The sequence below is a fragment of the Lineus longissimus genome, chromosome 2 (assembly GCF_910592395.1).
Source record: "Lineus longissimus chromosome 2, tnLinLong1.2, whole genome shotgun sequence".
Lineage (NCBI taxonomy): Eukaryota > Metazoa > Nemertea > Pilidiophora > Heteronemertea > Lineidae > Lineus > Lineus longissimus.
In genome coordinates this window covers 18229324-18242498 of record NC_088309.1, presented here as the reverse complement: position 1 = coordinate 18242498, position 13175 = coordinate 18229324, and the positions used below count along the sequence as shown (strand labels likewise).

The window sequence follows — 13175 nt, the reverse complement described above, 5'->3', positions numbered from 1 at the left end:
GGACATGATCACATCTTCAGGGCAAAATAGGGCCATATTGATAAAAAGACTGGAATAGCTTCTTTTAGCTGCCGAGTAAAGGCCAGTCGTTCACAACACAGAAATTTTAAAATAATTGGACATGTTTAAGGGAAGAAGACCATTTGTAAATTTGATGTCCATTTTGCATTTATTTCGGGAAGGTAACATATCACAAAGGCCAAAATATGAAAAAGATGAGGCAGTCAAGTTAGAGTTTATAATAGTTTATTGATTTCAAACATTATTAAATATGTTTTTACAAAAAGAATTTTCCTTGAATTTTACTATGCAGTATAAAGACATCAACTTTGCCAGTGCCTACCAACACCAGTCTCGACTGACAATCATGTGTACAGAGGAGCTGCAGATCTGTTGTCGAGCATATGCATGCCTATGATTCAAGGGGGAGAAGGGTAATGAAACATCAGAAAATTGTCCGTACATACTGATCAACATCCCCCAATTGCTTTATCATGTTTATTCTTATAATGAAAGTCGCAATCAGTCAACCACCTTACACCTGAAATCCATTCAAAAAATGTATACACTTCACAACTGCTACAGATAGATGGTTTCTACAACATGTTAAACAGGTAAGCTTACATGTATACATCAGAAAGCTTTCAAATCACATCCTAAACTCACCTACCATCAGCCTCACCTGAAAACAGCTTTGCATGCACCACCCCCAAGTCACCTTTCATTACATACTCACACCACCACTTAACAGGATCAACGCAACATGATTGCTTCAGTGTCTAAAGTTTACTTAAGTTTAAAAAGTTGTTCAATCGCTTGGTCATGATTCGGTTAAGACAATGTCATAAATCTCCCTGTAATGTTCAACAAAATGCACCTCGAGACCTTCTGTGATAAAATCGGGCAGATCAGAATAGTCCTTCTTGTTTTCACTAGGCAGGATTATGCAAGTCACACCAACACGCTTTGCCTGAAAAATTATGAATAAAATGATGAGACCATACAGATATTTCCTCTCTATATATCTACAGCCAGACCTCTCTATTAAGGACGCCCTCTGGACTGACAAGTGATGTCCTTAATAGAGAGGTGTCCTGATAAGACAGGTCAAATTGAAGGCATTTCACTATGGTTAGGCGCCAATTTGGTTTTATTTATTTAAAACCTCCAAACAGGAGAACAATACAGTTGATACAGTTAAACAGATATATAAAAGTACATTAAAAAGCTCGCACCAAAAGTTTGACCAGCCCCCTCTCACGCGACCCCGGGGAGCAGTATCTGTCGTCGAGGAGGAGAGACCTAAGAGAGTCAACTACGCCATCCTCACCGACAGAGGCCACGTCAACGGGGCAGAGCGAGCATGGCCGGTCCGACAACGCAAGAACAACAGGCGACACATTTTGAGAAACATCGTGTAACAGTGTGCCAACAGTACAAGTGCCAACAGTACAAGTTTATCAGACAAGTGACATTTGAAACATCACTATGTAACCTTTTTGGAGAAAGTCACATCAGTTTTTACTTACGGCAATAGTTTTCTCCTTGATTCCCCCGACGGGCAGTACCTTCCCTGTCAGCGACACCTCACCGGTCATTGCCACGTTCTGTCTGATTGGACGACCCAAAGCCAATGAGAGCAGAGCTGTCACAATGGTGCAGCCAGCACTTGGTCCATCCTTAGGGGTAGCTCCCTGAATTATGAAGAATACAAATAATATTAGTAATTTTCATTTAGATTATCGAATCAAGAACAAATTAGCTAATTTGGCACTTTGGAGGGTACTTGGCGATTTGGCCGGTGAGAGAAAACCAGGAAACTCGTAGGGAACCTACACCGCCGTAGAGAGTTGCCCTCTCTGTCACATCAGAACAGGAACTGACCACGTACCCAACCTGGGACATCAGAGGTCACAGGCGCTGATGATTCCACTGCCCACAATAGTTACAATTTCATCAATCACAGACGCTTCACACTTATATGACCAAGTCACAATAACGCCTACGTGAACTCTCATTTCATTGCCATGAACCAAATTACAAAGATGAGTCCAAAGATGAGAATTTTTGAGATCCATGCTGGACAGGCAGTCCGTTTTCCGTAACAAAGTCTGCTGTCCTAGAGAGTTCCACCACAGTGCCCCAGAGCTTTGTGGTCAGGGTGATGTCCTTTGGCCAGTATTCCTCTCTATTCTTCATAAGGGAGCAGGTGTAGCTTTTTGTCTGTCACAAAAGGGTCATAGAGCTTACCTCTGGTACATGAAGATGAACATGGCCATGTTGAAGGAACTCATTATCAATGTTTTTCTCCATGAGGAATGCCTTGGCGAAGGTGTAGGCTATTTGTGCACTCTCTTTCATGACCGTGCCAAGGTTCCCAGTCAACTCCATTGATCCTGTGCTTGGGTCCTTCTTTGTTTTATCGTATGTCTGCCTTTTGGTTGTTTCAATGTATAAAGCAGAGCCACCTGAAGGAGATCAAGTTGTTTTTTAAGTGAATTCAGCCAGGAGCACATTTTACAAAAGAAGGAGGAACATTCGTCGCCATGAACAGTGAAAATTCCCTTTGAGGACAACCTCTCTATTAGGTACAGTGGTTTTGGTCCCAAATGGACCATTTCTATACAATTTTACCTCTGTAATCAAGACACTTCCATTGTAGGGACAGCATCTGTCAACCAAAGGTTGTCCTAACAGAAAGGTTCTACTGTACAGTGTGCAGTAATTGCCAAACATTCAGCCTCCAGTAAGAATTTCTCACACCTATTACCTAGAAGTAATAGGTTTTTGACACCAAACATAGATTTATAAATATTCACAAGAAAACACACTTCCTGCCATTAACCCAGATGAATATAAGATGTCAATGAAATCGGGCCGACATAAGGATTCAACTCTCTCAACAGTGCAGGCGTAGACCATTTTCCAGACTGCGTTACTATGAGATCTGGTTACTCATTCTGAGCAGGAACGGTGTTATGGGAATTGATAACTCACCCATGGAGGTCCAAGCTAGGCCCATCACAACACCAGGGGGAGTCACCTCATACATCCTGTCACTTGTAAAAATGGGCTTGCCAACGAAGTCTGGGAGATTTTCATTTTTGACGTCGATGACTTCAGCCTCTTTTTGGACTATTTTATAGGCAGCTTTTCTGAAGATCTACAAGAGTGGACACAAATTATTAGATGATGAATTATAGACACAAAACGATCAAGCAAAATTTTTCTGCTTTATCAGTGACGATCACTGTGCAGTGATGGTATCACCAGAGCACTGACAATTACATTCATGAATCAGGTATATGACAAATTGGACGGTCAACCTTTTAAGGTTTAGTTTGAGTGTCAAATAATTCTTGGCAGATTGATCGCTACGATTCTGGTATCTTCAGGCACCTGTGATCTACTGCACAAATCGTGGAGTAGCGCATCCAAAATGGCGGCCTACCGACTGAGTCAGACTGCTGCGCAAAACTGAAACAACACACCAAATTTTTAATTTAGAGCCCAATTGGCAAGAATTGTACAACAGATCCTTCTAATAATATGACTCATCAAAAATGACTGACTATACCTTTTCTATCTGTTTTTGAAGATTTCGCACTCCGCTTTCTCTGCAGTAGGACTTGATCAACTGCCCAAGGGCATCGGTGTGGATCTGTAGCTGATCTGTCTTCACACCAGTCATATTCACAGCTTGAGGGATCAAGTAGCGCTGAAACGAACATTAAGGCATAACGCATAAGGAAACCCCACGCTTGTTATACAGAGTGTATCAATAAAAATGATACACTATACAAATTTCCCACAGCTTTTTTAAGCAGCGAGTTATTTGAACTGTCTATGACACTACTCGTATTAGAAGCACAGAAACTAATAGGGGCCTATCAAGGCCACTGAAAACAGACTCAAAGAGTCCCATTAAGGGGTATGTTGTTCGTGTTCTATGTTTTAACTGTTGGCTCAGGAAATTAGAAAGACAACATGCCATACTGCAGTGATTCTTCAATGATTGGAGTAGGCCTTTAATATGTTATAAGAAATTGACAGAGTGATCTTCTTCAAGTAAAAAGAGGATGAATTCCATTTACCTCAGCAATGGCTATTTTCTCTTCAGCGACGTATCCCGACACATCAATCATCTCCATCCTGTCCCTGAGTGGTTCAGGGATGGTGTCAATCACATTGGCAGTGCAAATAAATAGAACCTGTACCAGAGAAAAATCATCAAATCAGTCGAAAACATTACACAATAGGGTTCACGATACCGACTGCTACGGTAGAATTTTCAAGATGCACCGAAAATAGGTATTCTAAATTAACAATAATACAAATTTATTATATGCCAAGTCTTCATATCAAACCCTCGCTTGGTTGAACGTCCTAAAAACTTATTTCAGACTCGGAACTTCATTCGAACATTTCTATAGAATTTTGGCTGCTGATAAGCTCGGCAACCAAGCCGTGTGATGGTTGCACCCGAGTGTCTGCAATGCCCACCTGACCTACAGTCCCATGGGCAGTAATGCAGTGTTGACATGCGGTCCCGTTGGTCCCAGGTCAAGACAACTAGTCGGGTGTTATTTCCATTAAAAAACCAAATCTCCTCTGGTTTTCTTATTTCACCTCTGAAACTCAACAGGACAAGAGAACAGGATATTTACCTTTGACATATCAAAAGGAACGTCCAAGTAATGATCAAGGAAATTAGCATTTTGTTCTGGATCGAGAAGTTCAAGAAGAGCAGAGGAGGGATCTCCCTGGTATCCTTTACCAATTTTATCAACCTGAAGTGAAAGATACAATTAATCTGGAGTCATTGGACAGCAAATACATGATGCCGTCATGAGCACGAAATTGACATGTAGATACTTTGTCTAAAATCACTATCTGGTCCTCTCCGGTCCAAAACATAGGCCACCTCTGGAGTGGGTTGGAGTTTGAAGATGTGCTGAATGACAAGAGCACAGCACCTTTGATCCCTTACCTCATCAATCAGAATAAGAGGATTCTCCGTTTTCGTTTTCTTCAGACATTGAATGACTTTGCCTGGCATAGCACCAACGTACGTCCTCCTGGAATACGCACAAGAATATAAAGTTAGATAGTCCCAGTGGTACAGTTAGAACCTCCCTATTGAAGACAACCTTGGGACCTGTCTTGTCCCTATTGTGAGGTGTCCTGATAATAGAGGTCTAATTGTATAGAAACAACCCATTTGGGCCAAAACCACTGTCCCTAAATGAAGCAAACATTAGACTCAATAAAGCTACACAACAAGAGAGAGAAAATAAGCTTACCTATGGCCTTTGATCTCTGAGACATCTGTCATACCCCCGACACTAAACCTGAAATACTATGTAAAAAGGAAAAAGTTGGATATATATTGAGCTTGTTTTAGAAGCATTTCTCCACAATTTCTAACATTCAACATTAGCTGAGCGAGAGAAGTAAAACAGGGTCAGTGCTATTGCTATTGCTATTGCAAATGTTAATCAGACCAAAACACAATACCTTGGACCTTAACTATGATTAGCTTATCTATGACTAGCATATGACCTGGTGTACACCAACTTGAAAAAATACCACTTTTGGACAAACATCACATAGAGTGTCCTTCTCAAAGTGGTTAAGAAAGAATTTATCAGAAAAGCCAAGATACTATACCTCTCTATTCAATGCTCTTGCAATGGACTTCGCGATACTTGTCTTTCCTACGCCTGGGGGGCCATAAAAGCACAGGATCTTGCCCTGTGTCGATCCTTTCAGTTGGCTGACAGCAATGAATTCCTGAAACAAAGACGTGCAACTCATCATGATCATTCCTAGTAATGAATACGGTTTTCTCTGAATGAATCTTCCCATTCAGACACAAGCGACTCCGTACAGGGCACTGCAAACTCCACCAGCACCTGAAGAGACTCGGGCTCCATCCAACTGCTTCCTGCGAATGTGGACTCAGAAACCAAACGCCAAGGCACATTCTGCAGGACTGTCCCTTGATGAAAAGAAGACAGGAATTTTGGCCGGAGCCATTGTCACTGAAGACTAAGCTATGGGGAACAGCCGAAGACCTGCAACAAACAGCCAATTTTGTCACGGCGCACGACTTGAGGTTATAATGGTTATGAAAATCTGAATGCAGAAGAAGAAGAAGAAGACACAAGCGAACTCCAACTGATGCCTCAAAAATCCAAATAACGATCAGACACAAAGATATCAAGATATATATTGAATTTGCATTCAGACCCATGGACAATAAGCTTGAAAATGATGGCAATAATGATGTGAATGTGGTTTCTCTGTACAGAAACCAGAACACATCGTGGAGGAATGACCTCTTATTACCAACCGAAGGGAGGCCCGGACGGTGTCCACGTCTCTCCAAGGAAGCTATGGGGAACAGAGGTAGATTTGCGTGATACTGTCAGGTTCCTGAGGACCAACAGGATCTTGAGGACCAAACGAAGGCAAAGAAGAAGAAGAACGTTTACGAAATTAAGACCTTACCAAGATTCTATTTTTCACGTCATCCATTCCATAATGATCTTCTTCGAGCACTTCTTTTGCTCGTTTCAAGCACAGATTTTCTTCGCTGTATTTACCCCACGGCATATTGGTCAACCAGTCGAGGTAATTCCGCGTAACACTAGAAAGTCAAAAGCAGAAAGGTAAGTTAAAGCGAATATCACCCATTCAGTACAATGCCCCCTCATTTCCCGCAACTCAGTCATCATCAAAGCGAGAATCAAAGACATGCCCAAAGTGATACATGGAGTCATTACTGTGGAATTCCACTCCATGAGTTTCTGAAAAGGAAGCACATGTTCAACAGACGGAATCTAGCTTACTGAGCATTTCTCCTGCACCAAATGAGATGGTACATTTTCGTGGGCGGAGCAAGTGTGAAAGAACATGTTGGCTGGCTGAAAACGCTTGTCGTATGAAGTTCATTTCAACTTAACTCACTTCCTTTGGAACTACATCTTTGGTACATTGTACCTCATAACAGGTGGTTCTTAGGCAGTTCTTCACAAACTGATGTACACTAGTAAATCCTGACCACATGCTTTGCCACCAGATTCATGTATTCATGAATAGCGTTATGAATGTGAGCTATGTACTTGAATGTTAGGTTAACTAAAAGAACAAGGAAGTGTGCAATACCAGTAAGAAAACTGCACTACATGTATGTCATTGTGTATAACTACATTTTTATTTTCGTAACAATTCCACAATTTCAACATTTCCAAAATTTTTTATTAACGGCGTACCCATTACATAGCTCTGGCACTATTTGTGACTTACTTGAATTCTGATGAATGGTTATCAAGAAAAGAAAGTTTATTGAGTTCCTCATCGATAACTTCCATGACGTGGGCGGGAACATTCAGCTCCTAAAAAATAAACGATGCGGAAAATAGTGTTACAGTAGAACCTCTCTATTAAGGACACCCTTGGGCATGTTGGGACTGACATATGCTGTCCTTATTAGGGAGGCGTCCAGACTACAGAGTTCAATATGAACGGAAATGACAGGTTTGAGACGAAAACCAGTGTCCTTTATAGAGAGGGTGTCCATATATAAGAGGTGTTTGCCAAGAGAGATAAGGGTTTTAACTGAAACTGTTGAAAAGAAACAGAACACATGGTTTCAAGAACACTTTTGAGCAATTTTGCTATAATCGCTCAAGTAATCCGATATAATAGAACTTCTCTATTAAGGACACCCTCGGGACTGACAAATGCTATCCTTACAATGTAATAGAGAGGCGTCCCCATTGAAGACGTCAAATTGAATGGAAACAACCACAGTGGGACCAAAACTAGTGTCCTTGATACAGAGGTGTCCGCAAAGAGAGGTTCCACTGTACCTTTAGTCTCTCCTTGAATTTCTCTCCGATCGCGTCTTTGTCGTCTTTCTCCAATCCGAGCTCTTTCTTGATCATCTTGAGTTGTTCTTTCAACATGTATTGCCGGTATTGTAGCTTCACCTTCTCCTCAACCTAGAAGAAAGGAAATCTGTGATCATCTTCAAGTTGGTGTCGAGCTGATCAAAGCATATTTGGAAGGGCGCTGCACTATGCTGCTCCAGGGGGTGCTACTGTGCCCTTTTTACCTCAAAACGACACCCTGCCCACCTAAATTATTCTATGTTATGACCCACAGTCAAAGGTTAAAAAGCATTTTAAGGCACCATTTGTTTTTTAAAGCCATTGTATTAGTCAAAGCTGTCAAATTTTGTTGATTTTTGGTTGATTTTACAACTCAGATTTTGCAGCAAGAAGTTACGCCATTTTTTGCCTCAACTGCTCCCTGCCCTTTTCCCTCAAAAGGAAAAAATAACTGTCCTTTTCAAATTCTGGCAGAGACACTAGAAAATAGTATCACCATACACTGTAAACACCTGTATGCACATGTCAGATTGATCTAAACCCACACGATTACCTGAAATCAGTCTCAGACTTGTAGATTCTTGAAAGCTGAGGAAAGTGCGTCATTGCCCAGCCCGACAGAACTATGACTGTTATCAACGTGAGTTTAAAATAAAACAGGTGGAGAAATGACAACAACTCATATCATCGATGACAATTCATGATTCTTACCTCTTTACCAATCTTTTGCTGGAGTTTACTAAGTTCGTATTCTTTTTTTAGCAGAGAAAGTGCAAGCATCAACCGTTTTGGAATCTGCAAGAACACAACAAATTAATTTCACAATGTTGGCGGATTACGAAGTTTCCTCCGTTTTTCAAATAAAAACAAAATTTTGGAATTTTTATTTGGCAAATCTACATTGTTGGCGAAATTCGTGAAAACAAAAAATCGGCAAAATTTTAGCAGTTGAGTGTTCAGTAAGAGAAGTTTACTTACATTAGTCTCCTCTAGGGCTTCTTGGAGGTCTTTACTCTCAGATCCAGTCAATGCAGCACCTGGATGAAATGGAATATATAACAACTGAACCAGAGGCTCATATGTTGTTTTCTGCACCAACCTGTAGATTACTCGACTAATGCAAATATTACTGCTTCTGCACCTTTAACCTAGATATGTGAACAAATAGCCCCACTGTGTCAACAAATGCGGCGGCAGCATACTTCATCTAACACTACAGTTGTCTCGAAGCCATACATAATCTTTCCTGTGAAAGTTGTATCAACCGTAAGCTTTGGGAAAGTGTTAAGTTCTGGTCACAGTTTTTTTCTTCCCAACAACTTTCTGCCGACGAGAAAAATATGTAGAATTGCATACTTGTCAAGTTCTTCATCATTTTCAAAATGTAAGGCCTACTCATAATCAGTGAATGTTTTCTGGAAAATATAGTAAGCCCCCCCCCCCCACTTTTCCCTTGGTGGATTAGTGTCAAATTCTGGCCCCAGAAGAAAATGCCAAGTGTCAACTCAGTGTCGATTGTCTGACCACGGGGGTACAGGGTACACATTGACCACTGTACTCGTTACGACATACCACTTTATGACCACATGGGGGAAAGACTGAAATGCCAAGAAGGAAATTGATTACTGATGAAGTAGAGATACTTACCCAAGTCGCTAAGATAGACCGGATTATCAATCACCCGCTGACCGCCCTGAATCATCTGTGCGACAGACTCCCGGTATAACGGATTAAGAGCTATGATGTCTCTGATTGTCTTCACGACTTCAGCGGTCAAAGCCTAAAGAAAGAAATCATTAAGAATGATAACAATAGCACAGTGATTGTGGTCAGTGTAGCCAGGATAAGTGCTTCATTGCAGTATAAGTAAAGTTTGTTTATTATTGAGTCACCCCTGATGAAAGGGCCAGCCAGATTCAGCTTAAGACACTCTCTTCTTCCAAACTCCTATCTCTAATGCTAGGCACCTGACGAGAAGGCTGTCTGTACCCTGTATTCAACTAGCTGGCAGCTAACCAATGGGCCACATCGGAAAGAGGTTACTAGCGGGCCTCGAACCTTCGACCTCCCATTTACAAGGCGGACCCCTTAACCACTAGGCCACCGGGATCAGTTTAACAAGGCTCTGGTGTAACATTTGCAAATAAGATAGGAACATACAGCTCAAAAACATGAACCTGGTAGTTTTTATACCCGGACTCGGATCACTCATCAAATGCAAAATTAGAAACCAGGTCGAGGATTTTAGAAAGAGACAGCGACTTCAGACATATTTCAATCATACTGACCTTGACTTCTTCAGTATTCGTAAACGGGTCGTGGGGAATGTTTTCAACTTCCGCCATCAAGACTTTGGTGATCACCGGGCCTTTTTCGAGATCGCCCGTGGCAATATCGCCCTTCTCCAATGGTGGATCATCAACGACATCACTCCTCTCTTTCTCCTTTAGATCTTTCAATTCCTCTTCTCCAGTCTCTGCGTCAGCACCCTTCCCTCTTCTTCGTCCCTTCTTACCTGAAAAAGACACGTTATGTCTCTTTTTCTCTCTTTTTCCTCTGCCTCTATTATTTCTTGAGCGGTTTAATTCTGCAACACAAACCACAGAGTCGTCCAAAATATCAGCTATGCCATTAGCATCACCACTTTCCATTTTTGACAGGACAACATCAGGCTCTTATGCAGCCGTCAACGCAAACCCTGCACCCCCTCTGGTCAGTGCCAAAACGCCAAAAAAACCGAGGGCCAGTCTTCTTCACTTTTTTTAACCAAATATGGGAGATCCTTTGGCCAGGATCTCATTTTTTTCGAAGGTTTAAAGACCCAGGAGTTCAACCAGTTTACATGCTGAATAAAAGGCCAGACATTCGACAATTCTGCCGAAGGCTGGTTGCCAGGCAATCGACCAAGGAAAACTATTTGGTTCCTCAAGAATTGCCATCAATTAGACGTCCACCACTGGGGGGGGGGGGGGGGGTACAGAGTTCACGTCGACCGCTTAGCAGGCGATGTTGTAGAAGTCGACACGAAATACATTTTAAACACATGCATTTTGATATATGTTTAATTTCTAACACTTGCTTATGATTTAAACTAGCAGTCCCGGTGACAGATGTTAGTATAAATTGGAATACATACTCGGTTCCTCTTCTTCATCAGGCAACAATCCAGTTATCTTAATTCTGCAAGAGAATGAATCAGGATGAGACAATCAAACAAACATCAACCCACTTAAAAACCCTTCCCTGACAAACCCGATAGACCATGTAGGGTAACATTATTCAAAATGCCACGTTTTTTGGGAAAATCAAGTTTTTTTGCAGACCTTAGAACAGGAAACCAACATACCGCCTGTGGCCCATCACAATAAGCCGAACTTTATCACCAAAATCCTGCAGTTCGTGTATTTGGACAAAGGTGCCAAGTCGGTGCAAATCATCGAGCTTATCAACCACCTCATCTTCATTGCTGGAAGAGAAAGATCAAGTAAAGAATTAGTTTTTAGGCAAGGGGATGTCATGAAGGGAAACCTGTCCGCACCCTCACATGTCACAAGCAAATAATGGACCAGAGATAATATTTTTGAACAACAGTAGGTTATCATATTTTTAAGTGGGAATTATAGGCAGGAGCTAGCCCAGGGGTCAAGTCATAAGTCATCAATAACTAGTATGAATAGTTAAGACACCTGGGTTTTGTTTGATTCAGCGATGATTATATTATACAAAATACCAGCATATGATATTGAACAAAGACTCATATAGACCAGCATAAACCAACACAAGCATCCTTGTATTTTCATTGATTGGTGTATTGCTCATTTAAACATCTGGTGCATTAGTTTGAGGGGTCATGTAGGTTATGTCGAAGGTAGATTTAGAAGATGAATTTAAAATTGGCCCATGGGGAGAGCTTGACCGACTGAAAAAAATGTTCATCTGCCCTAAGTTAGAAACCTTCTGTTTGGAGCACCTGTTCTCACTCAATACTTCTCGAGTTAATTCAAAGTATGGACTAGTGCGAACGAGGACAATTACATTTCAATGCATACTACTTATGTAAATGACGAATGGAGTCGGACCTCCACTGGAATCATAACATAAGGGTTGACCATAGGTACCGCCATTTTTGCTAGAACTTGAAATCCTAAAGCAACTAAAACTCTTTCGAAATGATGGTAAATCCAAATTTCAAGAGTGAGACTGGGAGTAAGCTCTTTGTTTTCCAGAGAACTGACTCTCAACCTTGAAATTGGCTTTCACTTCATTTTGAAGTTCTAATTGCTTTAGGATTTCAAGTTCTAGCCAAAACGGTGGTGCCTGCAGTGCTAGAAGGGAGACGCGAGCGATCACTCTTGAGCACCGCCGCTCGCCCACAGGCAGCCTGTTGTGAACCCTTAAACCAGTTACTGCTGCCCAAGGCTGTCAGTGCCTACCTATCATCCTTCTTCAGAAAGACTCCTGCATAAGGTTGATTCAATTTCACCTTCCTCTTCAGGAGTTCAATGAGCTGCTTATTGGACACCTCGATCAACTTGATGAAGCGGGGAAATACTGGATGCCGCGCAACAGCCAGGACAGGAACTTTAGGGAAAACATCTGGTACTGTCACGGGTGCCAAAAGTGTCGTCATTCCTGGTCCCGATGGTGGCGGAAACGGAGGTGCGTTTCCAATAGTGTCATTTATGTCATGAATGCCATCATGAATCACGTCGTCGTCACTATCGCTGCCACTACCATCATCGTCTTGTCCGTCTTTGGGATCATCGGCACCACTACTACTTGCTCCAGCAAAGTCACTGTCACCTCCATCCTGGGTTGATCCGCTAGAACTTGAATACAAGTGAGGCTGGCTGCAGTGCCAGTGTGCAGCGAGTGGTGAAAGACGGCATAGCGAACTGCCAGCAAATTTTGATCTCAATATTTCCTGTTTAGAGACAAAACCCTTGGCGAGTTTAAATCGGGAGGAAGCAAAAGAAGAATAAGTCCGCCTGATAGGGGTATAAATGGTAATCCCAGTGGTTGTCCTTGAGCTTGCATAAGCTCGGGCCGAAGGACAGAGGCAGGACACTACTCGTCCTTGCGATTGTGAAGCCGATCGAATGTTCTCCACACGAAATCTCCGTACTGGAGCAACCGATCTCTGTGAAATTTGGTGTGTATTAAGAATATTACAATATCTCAACAGTGGGGTAGTTGGTTTTGACATTTTCAGTTGATTTATGTAATTATTGCGTGAAATTCGTGGCACAACGTTACACATGCATGACTTGGAAAAAA

General features: G+C 41.8%; 1 protein-coding gene across 2 annotated transcripts; it reads right to left on the bottom strand.

Annotated features, from left to right (window-relative positions):
• Window positions 1–300: 300 nt before the first annotated feature.
• On the bottom strand, window positions 301–13175 carry LOC135483718 (lon protease homolog, mitochondrial-like). 2 transcript variants are annotated; one of them, XM_064764719.1, is made up of 20 exons: window positions 12332–13175; window positions 11245–11364; window positions 11035–11078; window positions 10187–10485; window positions 9546–9678; window positions 8877–8935; window positions 8610–8693; window positions 7878–8009; window positions 7312–7400; window positions 6514–6652; window positions 5671–5793; window positions 5304–5359; window positions 4991–5078; window positions 4668–4790; window positions 4095–4211; window positions 3578–3718; window positions 2998–3163; window positions 2251–2468; window positions 1530–1694; window positions 301–970 (listed from the first exon to the last, which is right to left on the bottom strand). In XM_064764719.1, exons 1-20 carry the CDS (start codon window positions 13156–13158, stop codon window positions 821–823), a joined length of 3273 nt encoding a protein of 1090 aa, XP_064620789.1. In that variant the 5' UTR covers window positions 13159–13175; the 3' UTR covers window positions 301–820. The 2 variants fall into 2 exon arrangements, with proteins under 2 accessions (XP_064620789.1, XP_064620790.1); XM_064764720.1 differs by having other exon boundaries at window positions 10187–10413.